Source organism: Globicephala melas, chromosome 17 (assembly GCF_963455315.2).
Source record: "Globicephala melas chromosome 17, mGloMel1.2, whole genome shotgun sequence".
In the NCBI taxonomy this organism is placed as follows: domain Eukaryota; kingdom Metazoa; phylum Chordata; class Mammalia; order Artiodactyla; family Delphinidae; genus Globicephala; species Globicephala melas.
In genome coordinates, this window is record NC_083330.1 from 4,207,573 (window position 1) to 4,229,152 (window position 21,580).

Genomic DNA, 21,580 nt, shown 5'->3' on the forward strand with positions numbered 1-21,580 from the left:
CTGGTGCCTTTTAAGCAAAGCCTTCTCAGTGGGCCTCAAACCCAAGCCTAGGGAGGAGGTGCACCATGCTTAGCGAGGTTGGCACAGTCTCAGTGTAAGTAAAAAGGTGAGCCCATCTTGTGGCTTTAAATTCTAAAATGCCTCCCAAATCATCGTTAAGTGGGCCTGAATTGGGGACTCTGATCCCATGGCCTACCCAAGATCTCCACTTGGATATTTAAAAACATCTCAGAATTACCACGTGTGAAGTCCATCGTCATCCAGTAATCTGCTCGTTGCAGGAAGTGGCAGCTCCATCTCCGTAGTAGCTCAGGGCAAACAGCTTGGAATCAAGATTGCTTCCTCTTTCTCTCACACCCTCATCTGATCTGGCTGCAAGTTCCATTGGCCTTAACTGCCAAATAAATACCCAGGATCTGCCTCATTCTCCACCGCGACTATCGAGATCCAAACAATATCACTTGCGAGGTTATTGCAATAACCGCGCTGATTCTCCTCTGCTCCCCTTCATTCTATGCTCAGCACCGCTGTCAGAGGAACTTCGTGGCCAGATTGTGTCTCTCACCTGCTCAGACCTGCAAATCGCTTCCTTACTCACTGATACAGTCCACACAGAGCCCACCAGGCCCTCTGTGACCAGACCAGACCCTCCCATTTTCCCTTTTACTCTGCCCCCAGTTGCTATGAGGTGTTCAGAGTGAATAGAGAATCTTCCTTTCAAGTTCAAGAACTTTCTCATCTGTTTTAGCTGAATTTACTAAGTAGCCCCAGAGACCCTGGTCACACTGCCCATTACAAGGAAACTTATTTGGTGGAGAAAAAAGTTCTATTCTTTCCTACTCTAGGTTTGAGGAATACATGAGAACTTGTTTATGTAATAAGTATCATTATGAGAGGTATGCATGAAAATTAAACAAGACAAAAATAACCATATCCCATAGGTAAATTTTATTTTCAGAGAAGACTAAAAATAAAATCAATCAAAGGTCCTTTTTATCAAACACAAGATGCTAACTAAGTATGCTTTCACGTTGTGTAAGCTCATGCTATATAAGAATGCTCTATACCGTGATAGAAGCTCTTAATATCTTACTAGCCCTGAGTACTATTCTCCTCTGAGAACCCAAATTAATTCTAATTATCTGAGCAAGAGAGAGAGAGGTGGAAATACAGCTCACAGGTCAGATACATGCAGAGAAAGCCAAAGCCTCGTTAGTCTAAGAGGCAGTGTTGCTTTGGGGAGAAAAATAAAAGTATCGTGAGTGAGGAAAAGCTGTTGAGGTTCTTGTCCCATTGGAGGATTTCTGGGAGACCCTGAGGATATCCTCCATCTCTCTTTCCTTATCGCAAATATCCATGAAAGGCACAGCAGAGGCACGACACGCACACGCGCACTGGAGCGCTTAGGGGCTCTGGGTGAGAGGTGATCCCCAGGCCGCTGTGAGGGGATGGCTCTGCAGCGCGGGTGACAGCGCACCCCGGTCCCCTCGGGTCAGCGTGGCTCAGACTGACCTCTTAGGGCTGTGACCTCTAACGCTTGGGTCAACCATAAGGTCAAGCAATGCATTCGTTCCCTCCTAACGCACACTTTTCCCGCCTTGGAATGATTGATGGGAAATAGAATCTAATTTAAAAACAACAGTCACTAGGAAATTTTCCCCTGTAGAAATATAGGACAGAATATTGTCATTTTTACTGTTACTGGCATAATGGAGACAACAGAAACTTGCTGTTCTGGTGTCAAAACAAGGTTTTGTGGTCATGGCTGTTGTTTAAAATATTCAATACAGAATATTTAAGATGACAAACGGTACAACTTCGTCCCTTGTCAGTGCCTACTGTTGATGAGAGAGAGAGAGATGATCGATAGACATATGTGTGTGTATTATGATGTATATATATAGTGAACGTATATACATATATAATAGTTAAAGCTTTGCTTGTAGCCAGGCCACAGAAGAAAATACCCGTTGCTGGGATCAGTGTTTATTTATGTTGTTTCTTTAAAGCTGTTCTGCTCAGATTTTATTCTGCATTTTTCAGATAGTAAAAATAACATCTGATAACAGCTAACCTGTTTCATGTGCTATAAGAGAAAGAAAATGCAACATTAGAATATATGTGCATAACATCCTCATAGCTGTTAATGATTTCTGATTCAGCTATGTCAGTAGTTAACATTTGATCAAATATTATTCAAGGACTGGGGTATTCCTCATAAATATGGACTATCTGAAGCTTGTTATATACATCTCATTTCCCCAAAGTAATGTAAAGATTATCTCAATCACATTAAATTGTAGATTAAATACATACTAGATATATAATGCTAGACATGCTGAATGTTTGGAATTTTCCTCCCTAGCTTATCACTTTTGCTGTACTATGTTTAGGTCTGAAGTTGGTAATGTGAGGGGCTGTGAATTTAGTCCAGGTTGCTCTTTGCACCTGGAAAATATTGATGAAAAGGAGCTGAGAATTTAAATGCAATTTACATCTTCAGAAAATCAGTGGACTAGATTTTGTGTAGGTATGTGGAGGGCGTGGGTTACGTGTGGGTGTCTTTGTGTGAGGTATGGTAGGGAGTTACGTAGATGTGTTTGTGTGTCTACATCTTCAGTAATGCTGAGGAAATTACAAAATTAAGATATTCTTAGGAATGAGGTCATGTTGATAAGGTTGGTGCAGAATTCCTGGTGTCATTTTGTGATGTAAGGAAAGCCCTATCTTCCATTAGCATGCTCCACGGGACGATAAATTAGAATGACCCTATCAGGAAATGAGTCAGTCATACAGTAAAGATGGCAAACATCTTCTGAACGTGTTCACCTCAGAGGAGGAGTTGGACACACCGACATTTCAGAGTGGGGTTTACCGGGAACATCTCCTGTCAGCAGGAATGAGAGCTGTGTGTTTAAGCCACTACCCTCTCGTGCTTACTGCATACTTCATCCTCGATGATGAAGACTTGAAACTTTTTTCCTTCTTAAATGAAGGCAATTCATTGGTAATTATGCTAAAATTTTAACCATAAATATGGCCTTTTCTAAATCCTCCCTATATGAATGTCTTTTCATTGACATCAACTTCCTTGGTCACCTATGCCTGTTGGGTGTTATTTGTCTTTTTATTAATACAGCAAAGCAGAATCCTAAGAAAAAGAACCTTAGTGACGCCTCCAAGCCCCACCTGGACGCCATGCTGGATCCCTTTGACACTCAGGAGGTGTAGAAACTACCTTGTTTCCCAGCAGAGTGGTGACCTTCTGTATCTGCCCTCGGGGAGAACAGGCAAAGGCCAAATCCAACACTCCCCAGAATAAAATGCCTAAAGGAAACAAGAAGAACTGAAGACAAAACCACCTGAATTTTTAGGGTCAAAGAGGTGGCCTTATAGAGGAGCCCAGAACACCGATAACCTTGGTGTGCAGCGACATCCCTGCACACCGTGAACGCAGCACGTGCACGAGACACACCTTCTTGTTTAACGCTCACATAGCCGTGAAGGAGGTACGGTTCTCTCCACCTTAAGATAAAGAAACGTGGATCAGAAGCTAAGTGGCCATCAGAATCAGAGGGGAGAAAATACTTCCCAGTTAAATCATAATAACACAGATGCCAAGGAGACAAGACTGCTTGGCGTTTGTCTTCAAGTATGCAAAGGGTCGTTTTCCAGGGACAGGCCGTCAGCCATCCTCCCCTCCCCCAGAGTAGACATGTGTTATAGTGCAATGTGAAGGATCTGGATTAGACTAGGAGGGCAGCTCACAACCATGAACTTCTCGACTCTGTCTACCCAGCAGATGGCTGCCAAGAACCATTCAAAAGCTAACTTGTGGGCTTCCCTGGTGGCGCAGTGGTTAAGAATCTGCCTGCCAATGCAAGGGACACGGGTTCGAGCCCTGGTCCAGGAAGATCTCACATGCAGCAGAGCAACTAAGCCCGTGTGCCACAACTACTGAGCCTGTGTGCCACAACAACTGAAGCCCGCGCGCCTAGAGCCCGTGCTCTGCAACAAGAGAAGCCACCGCAGTGCGAAGCCCGCGCGCCACAATGAAGAGTAGCCCCCGCTCGCCGCAACTAGAGAAAGCCCGTGCGCCGCAATGAAGAGTAACCCCCACTCGCCGCAACTAGAGAAAGTCCGTGCGCAGCAACGAAGACCCAACGCAGCCAAAAATAAATAAATAAATTTATTTAAAAAAAAAGCTAACTTGTGGAGTCACATATCAAGGCATCCCCTCGGCATCTCTGACCAGCATCGTAAGCTCCCAGGCTCCACTGGTGGGTTGGATGGAGCACAGTGGAAGCATCTTGTCAGATCCACTGAGTGAAGGTGCAGAGACAGCCATGATGAGGGCCCTTCGTGGAAGGCAGACAGCACAGGCTCACGTTGCCATCATAGCTGTCTACGGCCAAGGGTGCAATTCAGCGCCTCCCAAGTTTCTTTGGTCCTGATTTTGATTCAGGGACATGTTACACAGCTGTCCCTCGTTGGGGGCCTCTTTGTCTCCTGGGGTTCAGTTTCAGACCTGAGGCCTCACGTCTACCACATCACTAGTTCTTACCAAAGGGATTATAACTTCTTACAGAATATTTCCGTTTTAAAACCTCTTCCCTTTTTGAAACTCACCTACGGGTGCTTAACACAAGAAGTAACTCCAAGGCTCTTGTCCTGGCAGCTATTAAAAACACAAACAAACCAAGACATCTGCACAGAAGAGTTAACTTGACAGTTCTGCTCCTGTTTCTGGAACACAATGACTTTTCACTGGAACACGAGTCCTTCTTCACTTCACAAGTCCTTCAATCATTCTAAATTTCTGTGGAAAAGAACCCATGAGCTTATTCTTTTATATTTATTTCTCAATTCCCTATGCACTTTACTAGATTAAAAGACACAATAGTCTAGCTTCTTTGAATAATCCCTCATCTGTCCCCATTTGTTAGAACTGAATGACAAATATGACCAGTCTTCCTTTGCTCTCTGCATTGATGTTCTGTCTCTAGAACAGCTGGTATTACCAGTTAGGTGAGAGGTGTTTGGGGCTATTTGTCAACGTGGACAAAATTCCCTGCTCTGAGAAGTAATTTATTATGAAACCAGATCTCCCTAGAGTCAAACCTCTGGCTGGACGCTCTGGGGAAGCAGACGTGGAACTGCATGATACAGGTCAAATGTAGAACAAGAGCTGAAGACCCTGAAGACCTCTCTCAGGGACTCGCTCTACAACTGGAGGGCTGGTGTCCACACAGCCCACCCAGGAGATAGCCGTGGCAGAGGGGAAGGAACCTGACACTGAAGTACAGATTTGTGTTTTCATCCCCCATTCATGTGGGGCAACATTTTTGTACCATGTGATGTGAGGAACTGGTGGGAACAGTTGTGTCTCATGGTCCACATTTCTACTCACACTCATTGGGCCTCTTCTCTTCCAACCTTCCCTTCCGGCAGCCGATAAAGAAGGTGGTGAGAAAAAATAATAATGTGACAGAATGTGGTAAACCATTTACATATTGACAAGATGGAAGAGAACCAATTGTGATCGCAAAGCCTCTTTATTGTCATCGTTTTTCAGAGCACAGACTTGAGCAAAGACCAAGCTGACTGAGCTGTGGGCATAAGACCCCTGATGTCCATCACTGTTGATTTAGAGAAAGTAGAAAACTCTCCTGATACTGTGCAATACTCTAAATAGTGCTAATGTCCACTAAATCGCATAGACCATTGTGTGCTTCCAGCTGGAAGCCAAAACTGATATGCTGTAGGCTCTTGGTCCGTCTCATGAAAATAACTAATTATAAAGAAATAGAATTTGAGACTTTCCCCCCAATTCAACTTAACACACTTTGATGAATCCCAGCGTGAACAGAAAATAGTGCTCAATGGTGAGCTCCAGTGATGAGTGAGCGCCCTCCAGCCTTGGAGGTCTGGAGCAGAAGCCAGCACAGAAACAGATAAACCCACCCAGTGAGGTAGCCCCCGTGTTAGTGGCATGCTCAAGTTGGGTGCAGGGAAGGATTCTCGGTTGGAGTCATCAAGGAAGGTCTTCTGAGGTGAGATGCATCAGCAGAGTTTTAAACCACAACTGTAATTTCCGTAGTGGAGAAAAGAGACAAGGTCATTCTAAGAAAAGGTAACATGACGTGCAAAATGCATTTCAGGCCAAGAGTGCTACATAGGCAAATACACTTCTTATCAGAACACAGGGCGTTTTCCTCATCTTTGTGTCTTTACATATGTAGTTTCCTTGGGCTTTTTTGGAAATGTTTGCATGTTCTGAATTTTTAAAATTCTGAGATCTTTTGCACATTCATGTTACCCATATATATAACGCTTGTATAACTATATATTATATATATAATGCGTGTGTTTTGGCGTAACCTTGGAATTTTTAAGTAGTCAGATAAAATTATTATAAGGACTTCGACTTTCTGGTCAACTTTCTTCAAGCAAGAAGGCAACCTTTGTATTCAGTGATGTATAGATGTTAAACGAGCCCCTGTGGCTCTGGTAACCCCTACCTTCCCCCCGCCACTGTCCTGTACCATAATACTGTGATGGGAAGACAAAATCGCCTTTTATTTCTGTTCCAGAATCAAATTTTCAAATGTGATTCATGGAAGGAATGAATGAAATGGAACACAAAGGAAAATATACAAACCAATTTTACATAAGTCGGTAAAAACTGTGGCAAAGCAGCTTAGGAATGTTGACCTACAGTCCACTTGATCAAGACAATTATAGCAGGGGAAAGATTTGGATTCACAGGGAGGGAAAATATAACATAAATCCATATTATTTTTAAATTTTTATTTATTTTTTTAATTTTTATTTTATATTGGAGTATAGTTGATTAACAATGTTGTGTTAGTTTCAGGTGTACAGCGAGGTGATTCAGTTATATGTACACATGTATCTATTCTTTTTCAAATTATTTTCTCATTTAGGTTATTACAGAATATTGAGCAGAGTCCCCTGTGCTGTACAGCAAGTCCTTGTTGGTTATCTATTTTAAATATAGCCATGTGTACATGTCAATCCCAAACTCCCAATCTATCCCTCCCCCCCCATTACCCCAGTAACATAAGTTTGCCCTTTAAGTCTGTGAGTCTGTTTCTGTTTTGTAAATAAGTTCATTTGTGTCACTTTTTTAAGATTCTGCACAGAAGTGATATTGTTACGCCACTCAAAAGTCAGTTCTCGAGAGACAAGTGTTGGTAGGGGAAAGGTTGCTTTATTTTGGAGGCCGGCAACTGGGGGAAGAGCGGACTCCTGTCCAAAGGCCGACTCCCTGCTGACACTCGAGGAGCAAGAGCTTTTATAGGCAGAGGGAGGGGGCTACACGCAGAAACAGCACAGGCAGCTCTGACAGGCATCTTGAAATTGGTCATCGGTGGTCTGACCAGCGTCATCTCGATTGTTTTAGGTACAGGTAATCTTCAGTTCCAGGGTTGGTTTGTTTCCATTTCTCTGAGGCCAATTCTTGGAATTGTGACAGCTTCTGTCATGGCTACAGCCTGGTCATCATGTAGTTACCTTCTTCAGTATCTGTAAGACAGCTCCCAGGATACGGCTCAGAATATTATCCACGGCCCTTAAGGAGGAACTACAGGTCCTTGACTATGCTTAAGGACTAAACTATTATTATTTGGTCTCCTAGGACTGTTTTCCTCTGTTTCTGCATTTTCTCACTTCTCTGATTAAACTTATTCTTTGGCTAATTTTCTTCCACAGACAAAAGGCAGGCGGAGGACATGGTGGGGGCAGGGCAGGGAAGAACAATAGGGTCCTGCTCCGTTTCAGTATCATATGATATTTGTCTTTCTCTGTCTGAGTTACTTTGCTTAGTATGATAATCTCCAGGTCCATCCATGTTGCTGCAAGTGGCATTATTTCGTTCTTTTTAATAACTGAGTAATATTCCATTGTATATATACATATTACATTTAGAAGTAATTAAAGTTCCAAGTGCTGTGAAGGAGAAATTGAAGCATGTTCAGAGAGTGACCAGGGTGTCAGGGGACTTGGGGGGTCATGGGACATGTGGCTGGGGACACTAGGACTTTTGGAAGGGAGGGGAGGAAAGTGGAAATCTCTGGGGACTCTGAGGTGTCTTCCAGTATTAGAAACGTTGTGTAGAAAAGATGAATTGGATTTGTTCAATGTGACCCTCAGGGGATGGATCAGAAGCAAAGGTGATGCAGGAGGACCAGTTTCAGAAACTCTCTCCCTAACAGTGCCGGCCTGTTACTCAAGGGCCCGATTTTGAGAACTTCATCACTATTCATAAGGAATGAGCACATCATGACCCAAAGAACAAGATAAGCCAGAGCAGTAATTAGATCAAAGACTATGTCACTTTACTTTCTTCGTAGTATCTATACCCTCTTGTCTTTTCTCTCCATAGGATAATTTGACTTCTTTTTCATGGTATTAAAGAACAAATACAAGTTTGTCAGAATAAAATGTGATGACCATTCAGAGACAGCCTCTTTCACACCCAACGGGAAATGGCACTGGCTTTCAGGATTGCCAAGCCTGCTTTCATTCTCATACTCTTCCAAACACTTTTGGAAAATTAATATGCAATACTTAAGGTTACCACATTGGTGATTATTATCAGGAAATTTTCTTCAAGCAGTGGGGTAATTTTATTTTGGATTCAATACACTGTTTTTTTCTTCTTTTGTATAGCTTTGACATTTTCAATAGTAAAAGTTTTTGAAAAAGGCATCAGGAGGGTTTACAAACACATACGTCCTAGAACTTGACTTGCATCATGCCCTTGGAGACGTCCATCTGCTGAGGACCATTGAGCACATGGTGGAACTGACCAGGAAGGGTGTCTGTCGATTATCAAGGTGGAAAATCCCTTCTACACCTGTGTCTCACCTCCCTCTTCATAGTACAAGGCAGTGGAATGCTTTAACGAAGACGAAAATTGCAGTGACTCCTCAAAGGGAACCTTTAAGAATAAGGGCCAACCTGGGGCCTTAAGGGATAAGCCACTAAGGTAGTTGTTTCATGGACGTGCTTGCGCATATATGGCGGTTTGCCGAAGAGAAAAAACAGCCCTGGTGTTTGAAGGATGAGTTATCACTCCGGTCTTTCTTTTTCTCTGTGTTTCCTTTCTAGGTATTTCCACACGATATACTTAGGCATTCGAAGTCGACGGGGCGCAGAGAGTGGCCGGTGGAGGTTTTATTGGAAGATGGTCTACGAGTACGCAGACGTGAGCATGCTACACCTGCTCGCCACCTTCCTGGAGAGCGCGCCCCAGCTGGTGCTGCAGCTCTGCATCATCGTACAGACCCACAGCCTGCAGGCCCTCCAAGGTAAGGGCTTGCAGCTCGCTTTCTGCATTTGGGGGAAGGGGGTCGGCTCCTCTTCTCACAACCCGAGGACCGTTCCGTGACCCTTGGACGCAGGTCACGGTGCTCTGGGTTCTCGTCGGCCGCTTGACACCTGTATGTGTGAATGAGGCCTATTTTCTTCTTCGCCATCACTTATCGTGGGTAATTTACAGGAAGACTTTTTTGCCCTCAAGCTGCCCTCCGAGTAGGAAAAAAAATCCTCATGATTTTACACTCGCTCAATATGAGAACAGAATCCACTGAAGCTTTCTGGCTTGTGCGATAACTTCCAAAACTTTGAAAAAAGACCTAGAGCCCTCTCTAATGTTGTATGTATATTAACTATTACATATATTATATACATTTATGTATAAATTTAAATATATAATACATATTTGAATATTAGGGTAATCGCCACCATTTCTTTTTGATATTAGGACACAAAAGGCGAGAGATTAAAGGAAACGATAAAGATGACCTTAATATTTTTACAAAGAAGGTCATATGGGAAAACGTTGTCAGTATTTAATAATGTATTGTTTATGTAGTACTAAGTTTTATAAAATGAATATTACAGTCAGATTCATATTTTGGGGTTTTGCCGTCCTGTTTGATCATCTCATCAGTGAGACGATTCCATTGATAACAGACCCGCCCCGACGTTTCCGTAGGGCCTGCTGCTGAAATCTTTTCTAGAAGCAGATTAGACAGACCAGTGGGTAGACAGGTGACTACATGGCTGGGGGAGGATGGATAGGTAACATTTTCTGCATAGTTTCCTGGTAATTCGTCAATCCTGTAACGAAATTGATGTTGTTAAACAGGTAACGTTCTGTAATGTGCTCGTTTTGTTTCAGTCTCAGCAGAGCCTTGCTGTGACTCGCTGTAGGTGCTGGGCCATCCTCTCATCTGATCTGGTTGGTCTGGGGAATCTCTACAAGGTCCTTATAACCTTTTATAGCAAGGAGCACATAAGCCTGGGCTGGATACTTTACTAATTGGAGGGAGGCATAGTACAGGAAAAGAGAGATGGAGTGTTTGCTGGTAGCCAGTGGCCCACTGATTTATGAATTCCTGGCCCAGCCCTGGTTCCACACGAGAATAACTTCAGTCCAAGAAGTTTGAGAAGGGAGTCAAAGAGGTCCATGGGGTGGGAGCCTCCCACACTAGTAAGCAAAATGGAAGAAAGGGAAAATAGGTGTTAGCAGAGAAGCAGAGGAGAAAAGCCTGGGGGAGGCGAGCTTTATCCACCCCCCCCATGGGAATTATCCGTGGACGAGTCTCTTTAGACGTGAGACACCACACGCTGCAGAGGGAGGCTCCAGCTTTGCTTATCTCACTTCCTCGCTGTGAGACCTGGTACAAGTCACTTAACCTCTCTGGTCCCGGTTTCTCAAACTAAACTAGATGATCTCCAAACTCCTTGGCAGTGCTCTTCCACCACTGCATCCGTGAACGCTCAGTGAACTTACGGGGTCGGGCGTGTGCATCAGGAGGTGATCTGTACGTGAGGACACAAATTCAAAGTCAACATCAAACTGAATCTCTGTCAAATTCTCATCTCCAGAAGACCTTGGCACCCCCTTGGTATAGTTACACACCTGAGAACTCTCTGGAAGAGAAAACCCCAGGCACAAGTGAGGAGTGCGGCAAGCCACCTTCCTGGGTGGCCCAAGATTCCTGACGGTCTCTGCTAGTTTCCTAAAAGATCTGTAACATCACAGAGAAGTTTTTATCCTAAAGATGATGGAGATGGAGAAGGCAAGGAGAGGGAGGGTGTGAGAAAATGAGATCACCTTTTCCATTTGAGAGCTTTATGTAAAGTTTTATAGAAAAAAAAATAGAGAAAAGACAATTCTTTGTCTTTATCAGATTATTCGTCCTAAACATAAGAATCAAAATATGTGTGTTTTGGAGCTGTGGCTCTTCCCGGATGCCTGGTGTCCCCAGCTTAGCGGCTAAGCTCACTGTTGCATCAGGTTTGCTACAGACTTTGGGAGCGGGACCTCGTCCTTGGCCAAGGCGAGCCTTGCTGTCAAAATCAGAGAGCCATGGGGAAAATACGTCCTGTGTCACTCCCAAGGGGGTCAAAAGACAGTTGGATGCAAAGATCTCTAGGATTAACGCACGTCACTGAGCACAGGATGAGGAATCAGGCCACTGAGCTGATCTTACGGTTGCCACTGTTTAAGCAGGGAGATGGGCAGACCGAAGAGGGGAACTGCCTGACAGCAAACAACCACCACAAAACCTCCAGCAAACGAAGACCAGCTCAGGCAATGCCGTCTCAATCCTCTTGCATTTTGAGGAGAAACTTATCTGCAGAGAGAGCTTCTAAATTCAACCCTCGGCTGACAGATGACCCCCCCTTACAAATGAACCAGCTTATAAATTAAACTGATGTGAATTATAAGAACTGAGCCTTTCCTCTCTAGGAAAAGAAAAATGAATGTGATAGAACCGAGTCTGACATGTATCTTTATGGTAAAAGATTCTTAAGATTTATATGTAAAAAAACAACTTTCTGCAATGCACGCGTATAATCAATGGCACGAAAGCTGTGAGGTATATGCAAATAGCTCTGAATTTAAATCTTCAAAATATTTTTATTTAGCAGGTAAGAGTGGTCCTAGGTCTGCAAGTTATTTCCATAAATGACTATGTCTAAAATTATTATTTTTAGGACAGAAAGAAAAATGCTTTTTTAATCCAATTTCAACCATCTACTGCTCTCTGATGGACACTCTTTTAAAACCAATTAAAAAATCAAACAAGAAGAAGTACAACATTTAAAACTGATGCTGAAACACTGTATTCCCCTTGTGGAAGTTGGTGTAGCCCTAAAACCCTGTCGGCTGTGAAAACCCTTTCTCAGGGCTCCTTACGTATTGAATAATTAAGTCAGAGAGGCCTCGCTGTACTGAAGGCCAACAGGCTCAGTGGAGAGCTAAGTAAAGCATAATTGTTTCTCGGTTTGTCCTGTCCCAGGAAGGAGAATTCAGCTCCTGTTCTGAGACCAGGAATCAGGGCCGAGCAGAAACTTAAACATGAATATCCAGTTCCTTCCACTCCACACTGCCATCTTTGACAGAATTGCTGCCCTTCATGGAGTCTGGCATTTCCCTGGGAACATCTGTCTCTGGAGAGCAAGAAATAACTCAGGGAGTCTCAACTGTACCCGCACAAGTAAGACAGCACATGGAACATGAGACAGTACAGCGGCCTGTGCTTAGAGCTCCCAGTTTACACTGCGCTATGTTTCCAGTCTAATCCCATATCCCCACCTGGAGAGAGCGAGCGAGACAGAAAGGCAGGCGGGAAGGACAGAAGGAGGGGCAGAGAGATGTAGAAGGACTGTGTGTGGTAAGCAGAGATGGGCAAAGCGCTCTTGCTGGTCTCCGGCCAGAGGATGCAGCCCTCTGTGTTAGAGATGTAAGATGCGGCCCAAGGCCTGTCAGTCCTATTTTCAAGCAACATCTCAAACCCATCCAGGACATTGGATTCTCTCTCTTATAGATGGCGCAAGCAAAGGTAGAAGGTTAACTACCTTCTACAGACCAAAGCTACCCCTCCTTATAAAAGGGCTGGCTGGGCTGGAGGGTCTCTGAAGTCACTTCTAGCTTCGTGATGCTCTGAGCACTCGGCTTTGGTTGTGTAGACCAGCTGGCGGAGGGGGTACTGATTCGTGCACGTACAGGTGTCCACAGGCCCTGCCCAGCTGGCAGCGTTGCTCAGAGCCACACCACGGGGTGGAAGCCCGTGGGGGTGGAAGCTCCTCGGGGCGGCCCGGGATGCCGTGCGGGGTCGCCGCGCACACACCGTGAGAGCTTCTCAGCCAGAACGTGTGCACGACGGCCCAGGCTGCATGCAGCACAGTCACCTGGCTCTGATGGCCAGGTGTGCACGCCCGCGCTGCAGAGCCTTTGTGTAGGAGCAGCGCTTCCTGGAAGGAACCATCTAAAACAGAACAAATCGGGCTCTCACCAGATGCACGTAGGTGCCTACCTGGCAGCACAATTGTTTCCACTTTTTCCAGATGGCTTTAGTTCTTCATTTCCAATTTCCACCTTTACTCGCCATTGTTGGAAAATCTCTTTTACACCCCCTGTGTATTTAAGCTGTGATGCGCAGAGTGAGTTAGGAACAATTGCTTTCCCACAGGCCATGTGCCCAGGAAAGCTTTGCTGAGCAGGAAAATACACCGACACCTACCTCGATTCCGATTTCTTCGTATCCAAAACCCCCATGGTTGCCCGTTTTGCCTACAGTTTATCCTGAACACTTCATGAACGGAAGAAAGCAAAGGGGGCTGGAAGAAGTTTCTAATTATTCTTTTCCTGTCTTGCATCCCACGAGACTACAGGGAAGTCAGAGGTTAAGGGGCTCTCCTTAAACAAACACGGTCCCCAGCCAATCACGGTAGGAGACACCTTGAGTGTGACAACTGCCTCCTTTGTCACAACCTGATGAGGACTTTTAGGACCTAAACCACTGGATTTCCAGTTGCCCCATTTTATGCTAAAGCAGGTGGAGCCACTCCCGGCTACCTTCCCGAGGCTGAGGTTAGAGAAGGAACCCCTCAACCCCCAGGCCCAAGTCCTCTGTGCCGAGTTCCTGTCTCTGCACCCGGCTCCACCCGTGGATTTCTGCAGGGGAGGGAAAAGGCCGGGGAGAGAGTCAGCCTGTGAGTGGGGCTGTGTCCCGTCCCTTTTGATCTGTCTGTTTTTCCGTCGCTATTTTCGTTATGTTCATTAACACATTTATCGAACGTCTATCGTGTGCATGATGGTGTGTGAAGGGCTGTAAAATCTGTCCTAAAAAAAATTCACTTTTTATTAAAAGTTTGTAATGTGACATTATAAAGAATGTGACAAAACATATTAGAAAGGCCTAACTCATCTGGGTGTATTTCAGAAGAGCTGTTCCGTCTTCTAGATGGGATGAGAGAAAACGAGAGCAGGTCTAGGTCCCCGTCCCACCCAGAGGGACCACACAGCCCCTGCTTGAGCCCGTTCTTCACTAGAGGGCAGTTCACGCTGCGTCACAGACACTACACGGAAGGCACATAGTGCCTTAGACCATGGAGACTGTGTCACATTAAATATATCCAAGCAGCCGAGTTTGCAACTGATACATCTCTCTGAAACGTCTGACCACAGATCTCAAGTGGTCACTCAGCACTGTCAAGCATCCGACATTGTTCCTCCTTGAAATTCACTCTCCTGCTACAAAACTCACTGTTTCCTTCCTTCTTCTGTGTCCTCACACTTCCATCTGCCTCCATCACTTCAAACCACTGCTTTCACTTCCTATGTCAGTGAGAAAACAGAAGCAGTGAAATAAGAACGGCTTTATTTTCCCACCGCTAACCCCACCTCCTTCTGCACCCATCACCTGGCTTCCCTCCGTTTACTATGGGTAACCTGCGCCTGCTCTCATCTCTTGACCCCTCTTCTGCGCTGGATCCCGTGCCCTCTCACCTACATAAGCATCCTGTTCATGAAATTACCCTCTCTCTCTCCTGCATTATCAATTTCTCCTTTCTACTGGATCACTGCCATCGCACATAAACAAGCACACCGTGATAACTCTAATCTTTAGTTTTTAAAAAATTGTCCCTTATCACCTACTACCATATTACCACAATTAATTATATTTTAGTGCGTATCGAGTTCTTTCATGTTTCGTATATATTACATTAAAATAGAATTAAAATATGGGTACTATTTTGTAACCTCCTCTTTTTTGGCAATACATCATGAGTGTATGTCCATGACGATGTATGTAATTCTACGTCATTTCTAACTACTGCGTGATTTACTAGCACATGGATTCTCTTTTTCTTTTCCACTAATTCCATGTTTTTGAAATGATAAGTGATCATCTATAGTCACCATAATCAATAATCCTATTATAAACACATTAAGAAAATCTTTGCAGCCTTAGTTAAATACCTAAAGTGAAATGGGTGGATTTGAGGACAAGCTTGCGGGCTTGAAGGCTTTTGATACTTAATGTCAAACTGGCAATTTTAAAGTACATTTCTTGAGAGTTCTGCAATGTCTCAACTTTCTGATCCAACTGCACAGAAAGTCAGTGAGGGCAATAAATGTGACAAGGACTGGCAATGGGACAAATCTTTTGAGATTTGGGAAAGAGCTCTTCATGGTGCCCATTGGAATAGGAAGGGCTTAATTCCAAGATGTGTCCTAGTTTCTTCCCTTGTTACTTCATTGTGCCCACCATATAAACTTTAGTAAATCTATTCAATTAAGCAGCAGCTCTTTTTTTTTTTTTTTTTTTGTGGTACACGGGCCTCTCACTGTTGTGGCCTCTCCCGTTGCGGACGGAGCACAGGCTCCGGACGCACAGACTCAGCGGCCATGGCTCACGGGCCCAGCCGCTCCGCGGCATGTGGGATCTTCCCGGACCGGGGCACGAACCCGTGTCCCCTGCATCGGCAGGCGGACTCTCAACCACTGCGCCACCAGGGAAGCCCAAGCAGGTTCATTATTGATGAAACAAAATTTTAAGAACAGCTTCATCAAAGACTTTTAATTTGAACCAAAATTGTTAGGAAAGTAGACATAGGTTCCTCAAAGCACATAACAAAAATCTGACCCAAGGAAACTTTTAAAGAGCTAAACCACACAAAAATGATAAAACAGCAGCCTTTACACTGGACAGTTGTGATTTCTTTTGGCTTTGTGGATATGTTAAATGTATTCAATAGTAGTTAGTGTGAAGGCCCACTGGGTATTAAAAAAAAGACAGCACGTCCTCCCTCCCAGGTGCTGACAGATTCCGTAGAGGCTGATGCGGGTGATGATGTCACAGCAAAGGCCGGCATGCATTACCTCCCGGCTGCATGGACCCTCTGCTCTGGGCCCATTACAAGCAGTTGGTGGGTATTCATTGAATAAAAGGAAGAATGAATGTCTGCTGGGTGACAAAGCCCTAGGCTAGGTGGACTTGATACAAAACCAAGTGACATAGCCCCTGCTCTCAAGGAATCCAACCTAAGGGAAAAGAAAGACCAAAAAATTGTTATTATTCAATGTGCTCTATACTGTTGGTGGCCATGTTAAGGCCCTTTGGTGACATAAAATGATCTCTTATAGAAAATGATATAGATCACAATAGCCAAAACATGGAAACAGCCTAAATGTCCATCAACAGATGAATGGATAAAGAAGATGTGGCGCATATATACAATGGAATATCACTCAGCCATGAAAAAGAATGGAATAATGCCATTTGCAGCAACATGGACGCAACTAGAGATTACCATACTAAGTGAAGTAAGTCAGAAAGAGAAGGACAAATAACCGTATGATATCACTTATATAGGCACAAATGAACCTATCTACAAAACAGAAACAGACTCATAGACATAGAGAACAGACTTGGGTTGCCAAGGGGGAGCGGGGAGGGAGAAGGTTGGCCTGTGAGTTTGGGGTTGGTAGATGCGAAGGATTACATTTAGAATGGATAAACACCAAGGTCTTACTGTAGAGCACAGGGAACTATATCCAATCTCCTGTGACAAACCATAATGGAAAAGAATATAAAAAAGGAATGTACGTGTGTGTATAACTGAGTCACTTTGCTGTACAGCAGAGATTGTTGCAACATTGTAAATCAACTATACTTCAGTAAAGATAAAAAAGAAAGAAAGAAAATGATACACAGAAAGTAGAAATGCGGTGCTGTCTGACGTCAGGGAATATTGGAAGAATCAGGGAAGCTTTCATGAAAAGAGCAGCCTTTGAGCTGGGTCACAACTGAAGCCTAACATTTTGTCATGTTCAGTAAAGAAAAGATAGCAACATGAACAAAACCAGAAGAGGGAGGCCAGTGGTTTTGTCTACACCTGTCTGTTCAGCGATGCTGGTGGATAACAGTCTCCTCAAATGAATGGGATTGTTGGTGTTACTTGTGGCACACGATTAGATTTGCTCCTCATACTTGAAAAATATTTCTAGGAGCAGGGTAAATCCTGCATATATACTTAAAAAATACACGTATTTTTCTGTACGTCTTACTTTTCAGCCTGTTTCTGCATCGTTCGGTATTTGGGGGTTATCAATAAGTCAATCAATAAAATAGTAAACTACCAGTCTGCTTGATCAATACATATATGGAGTTGAATTTTAAAGACTCATCATCATCAACATCTTTGTAAGGAGAGGCTCACACACCCGACAGCGCATGCTGGCCACACTGCTCCTCTCTATTGAAAAGTATTGGCAGAATAAACGATGGGTGTCATGAGGGTAATGATATTATTGATCCCTTTATTTCACATTCAATAGCCTCTGAGTCATGGTACCACTCCAAGTTATACTTAGAAGAACAGAGAGAAGCTTCATTTGCTGATCATTGATTCAAGTGCTTGAAATCAACTCTGTGTGGTAGCAGCCCCCAGCACAGCTGTGAATAGTTTTGAATTTGAATCATTTTGAACATAATATGAAATAAGGGCGTGACTATTTTTAGGTCCTACTTAATTATCTCCAATAATCAAGCATAAATCTTGGTATTTTTCCACTCAGTGTTCCTTCTCTCTCCCTCTCCTTCTCAGTGAGATGTGAGTGAGCAGGGGTGCGTGCTTGTTCAGGCCCTGGGTGATAGACTGGGTGGGGTGAGGGTAGCTGGTGAACAGATGCGAACAATTGCATACGCCTGGCTTGGGAGAGCAGCAACTTGGCGGAAAGTTGCGGAGAGGTTGGTGCAACAGAGAAGCAAACAGACATAAGGGCTGTCTGCAGTGAATGATGTCCCCAAACACTCACTGTTCCTTCGCCTTTCTTGTGGCTTCCTTGTTTGCCAACCTCCAACCTCCCCAAATATTTCAGTAATTTTTCAGCACTTTGTACCTTCAAGGCGTCAACTTAAAAAAAAAAAAATGTACAACGTAGGAGTTGTGAGTTTAAGTTTTATTCAGGGTGATAAATAAATTTAGATAATTTAGCTCCGAGGAAACTCTTCCAAAGAGGTAGGAAAGGAACCAGGATGGATATGATTTTTAGCTGGGAATGCGTGTAGTCCAGCATACATCCTGGTAAAATGGTACTTCTGGTCTTGAAGAACAGACATCTCAAGTTAATGATTTCAGTGCTTTTCTATGTATAGAAGATGCAAAAATCTGGGTTCATTAAAATTCTTCCTGAGATACACATCTAACTATCTAAGGGACTGTTTTTCCAAAGCACAGAGTGTCTCATCCTGACTTCACCCTGAATCTCTCCCAGGATGTACTGTCCCTCAGCTCTGCGGTGACTAACGACTGAATCCCTGTAGAGCTGGGTGATGAGCAGCGCTCTTTGGGCATTTTCGTTTGTTTACAAAGGAAACAGCAGCCCACTCACCTGACCTTTACCCCAAACTCAGAGCAGATATTTACTTTGAATACTGATGTACTGTAATTGTTATTTCTAAAAACTAAAAATAACTACCGTGAATAGTAACCCAAATCCTTGCTGAACACAGTCAAAGTGAGGTCAACTTAATAAAAAATTCAAAAGTGGCTTAATATGGTATTTTCCTAAATAACTTTTTTTTTTTTCGAAGCCACAGACACAGTTACACGATCAGGATTTTCTGACCCAATTCTGATTGGGTGGGTGAATGTGGGAAGCGCCCACAACCGATGAAATAGTTTTCACTATGAAACCTCTTCTCTAGGACACACTTGTGCCGTCACAGAGCGTACAGTCGAGTCTAGAAATCTTTTACCTTCATTGGGCAGCTTGGGGTTAAACTGGGTTTTGAAGCAGTCCTTAGACATGGAGGCTAATATTTTCTTGATGACTTGGCAGGAATAAAAAACTGGGATCATTTCCTGTTGACTGATTTAAGAAAGGCCTTTTTTTCACCGTACTGCTCGCTCATGCATGGGAGCCTATATGTATGCAATCGGGAAGGATGAGATCCCATCACACTGAGCCAGATGCAAGCAGGAGCAAAAGAGAGCAACTGATGCAATTGGTGTGTAAGCATTCCTTAGTATAAAACCACATGGAGATGCACTCCCCGAAACTCACAAAGAGCTTCTGATTGCGGAAGGACAGGCCTGCTGAGAGCTGCCTGTGGAAGGTTTTGTCAGCACCTTCATTGTGATTCTAAATTTCCACAGCTTTCCACTCAGCTGTAGAAAAAGTCCAGAGAGTCCGTGAGGCTAAGGAGACTCCAAACCTCCGAAACTTTTCAAACATCCATAATTTTATCAGCTCACACACCTGGACCGTTTTATAGGGCGTGAAGTTCTCCAGGGTAGCGTTGAAGTGTAGACCTTTCCAGTGTGTAGGCTTCCGTGAAGGCAGGTACCACCAGATTTTTGTTAGCTGAAACATTGAGTTAAAATTCAAATTAAAAAAAAGCTAAAACACATCTGCTAGTATGTAAAAAGGCAATAGATATTTTTAACATAGACTTTTGGGAGAAATGACTGAGTAAATAAATGCATAGGTTTTTAAATTCACAGATTTTTAAAACTCAATGCAGATAAGTGAAGAAGCTATTAAAGAAAAGCATTTGAAAAAAGTTTCATTTTTTAAATGGTTTGTGAGCCCAGAAGAAGACATTTTTTCCAAATTTAAAGATGCTATAGGGAATTTTGTGAAAGAGAGGGTACTGGATCTTAAAGAATGAGAGAAATGATTTTGAACGTAGAAATGTTTGGGAGGCAGGTCTGCTGGGCCCTGAGGAGAAAGTCAGAGCATGAGGTGCATGTGCTGTAACGCTACCAACTCCCAGAAGTAGGAGGGGAATGATTTGAACTTGATCTTGAAGCTTGAGGGTCCTGAACATCTTTGTCCATATAAGGTCCAGCAACACATCTCTCAGTAATGGAATACAATGTCTTAATTAAGACCTGAAAAAAAAATCATCATTCTTTATTACATTATTTACTGAACAAACATTTGTTGAGTCCCTATCCATGGCAGGCACTAATCTGAATGCTAGAAGAATGATGACCAAGACCAGTCAGTGAAGCAGAGGAAGTAAGAGAGAAGTGGAATAATCAGAAGAGCATGGTGATATGGTAGCCAAGGCGGTTATTTCAAAAGAGATGCTCATGAGGGACCGGCCAAGACGAGAGCTGAATAGTCTATTAGACTCTATTAGTCTATTAGGCAATGAGGACATCTCTGTCATCAGGACCAAGCTTAGGAAAGAAGTAAAGATTGCAAATTAGAGGAGAAAAAATCATGGCAGCAAGGTAGAACTTCTAGACTATAGAAGGAAGAAGAAAATCAGTGAAGTGGCTAAGAGGACAAGTTTCAGGAAAGAGACATAAATGTAAGACATAAACCATGTGGTGAACGGTAGGCTTGAGTAGCAGAGCAAAAGCAAAATCTTTATCTGATCCAGTTCCTGCTCTCCTACCCTAGTAGTTAACAAAGGTTAGTGTGAGTTAACAAAGGTGACACTACCAGTAGCAGGTGGAGCTGAGACCAGAGCCCAGGGTTCAGGGCTCCTCTCATGGATAAAGGACCCCAACGTGGAGACATTCCATCATGACTGATCTTTTATGTTTTCACTCACCTTGTAGCCTTCAGTGTGTTCCTTAACCACACTGAGAATTTGCTTCTCTGATTGAAAAAGAATTTCCTGATCTAAGTCGCCACGTTGTGTTAGAATCACATAAACAATGAAAAGGACCTTAACCTCCTGTCTGGCACTTGGGGGTGTCAAGTGGTCCACATGGGCCATCTTCTCCCTTCCTTCCTTCCTGTCTCACATGGAGAAGGGGAAGGGCACCCGTAGCGTGTTTCTAAATTTGCCATGAAATGAGGTTTCAAAATTCACATTTTCTTTCTCTTTTAAATGGATGTAAACCCATTTGAATTCATTTTCCCTAACCTTGGAATTAAATCCGAGCCTGCTCTCCCCCTGAGCGCTCTCTGTGGCCTCGGTCACTTCTGCCCTGCACGGCCAGTGCCCACTGCCCGTGTTGTCATCTTGACTCTTAACCTCAGAGGTGTCCCAGTAGGGTTTTGAAACCTCAGGGATCTTCCAGCAAATGCCACTTAGACTTTGATCTGTCCACTGACGTATATTTTTAGCGTGAAGTACTTTCAGCCTTGACGTTTTTTGAAAGAATATACATTTATGAGGAAAACAAATGTGCATTTTCTTTACATTTTCTAAGCACATCGTCTCCACGCCATTAGACGTGGAAACTAATCTTTTTTCCACAAGCTCATTAGCATTCATATTGT

The 21,580-nt window shown here is 43.6% G+C and overlaps 1 protein-coding gene across 1 annotated transcript in view; it reads left to right on the top strand.

The window, feature by feature from the left end:
• The window catches only part of XKR4 (XK related 4), a 322,053-nt gene that overhangs the window by 206,606 nt on the left and 93,867 nt on the right, over nt 1-21,580 (top strand). Inside the window, exon 2 of the mRNA XM_030859749.2 lies at nt 9,136-9,335. Within this exon, the coding sequence (XP_030715609.2) occupies nt 9,136-9,335 (200 nt within the window). The remainder of the gene's footprint in view (nt 1-9,135; nt 9,336-21,580) is intronic.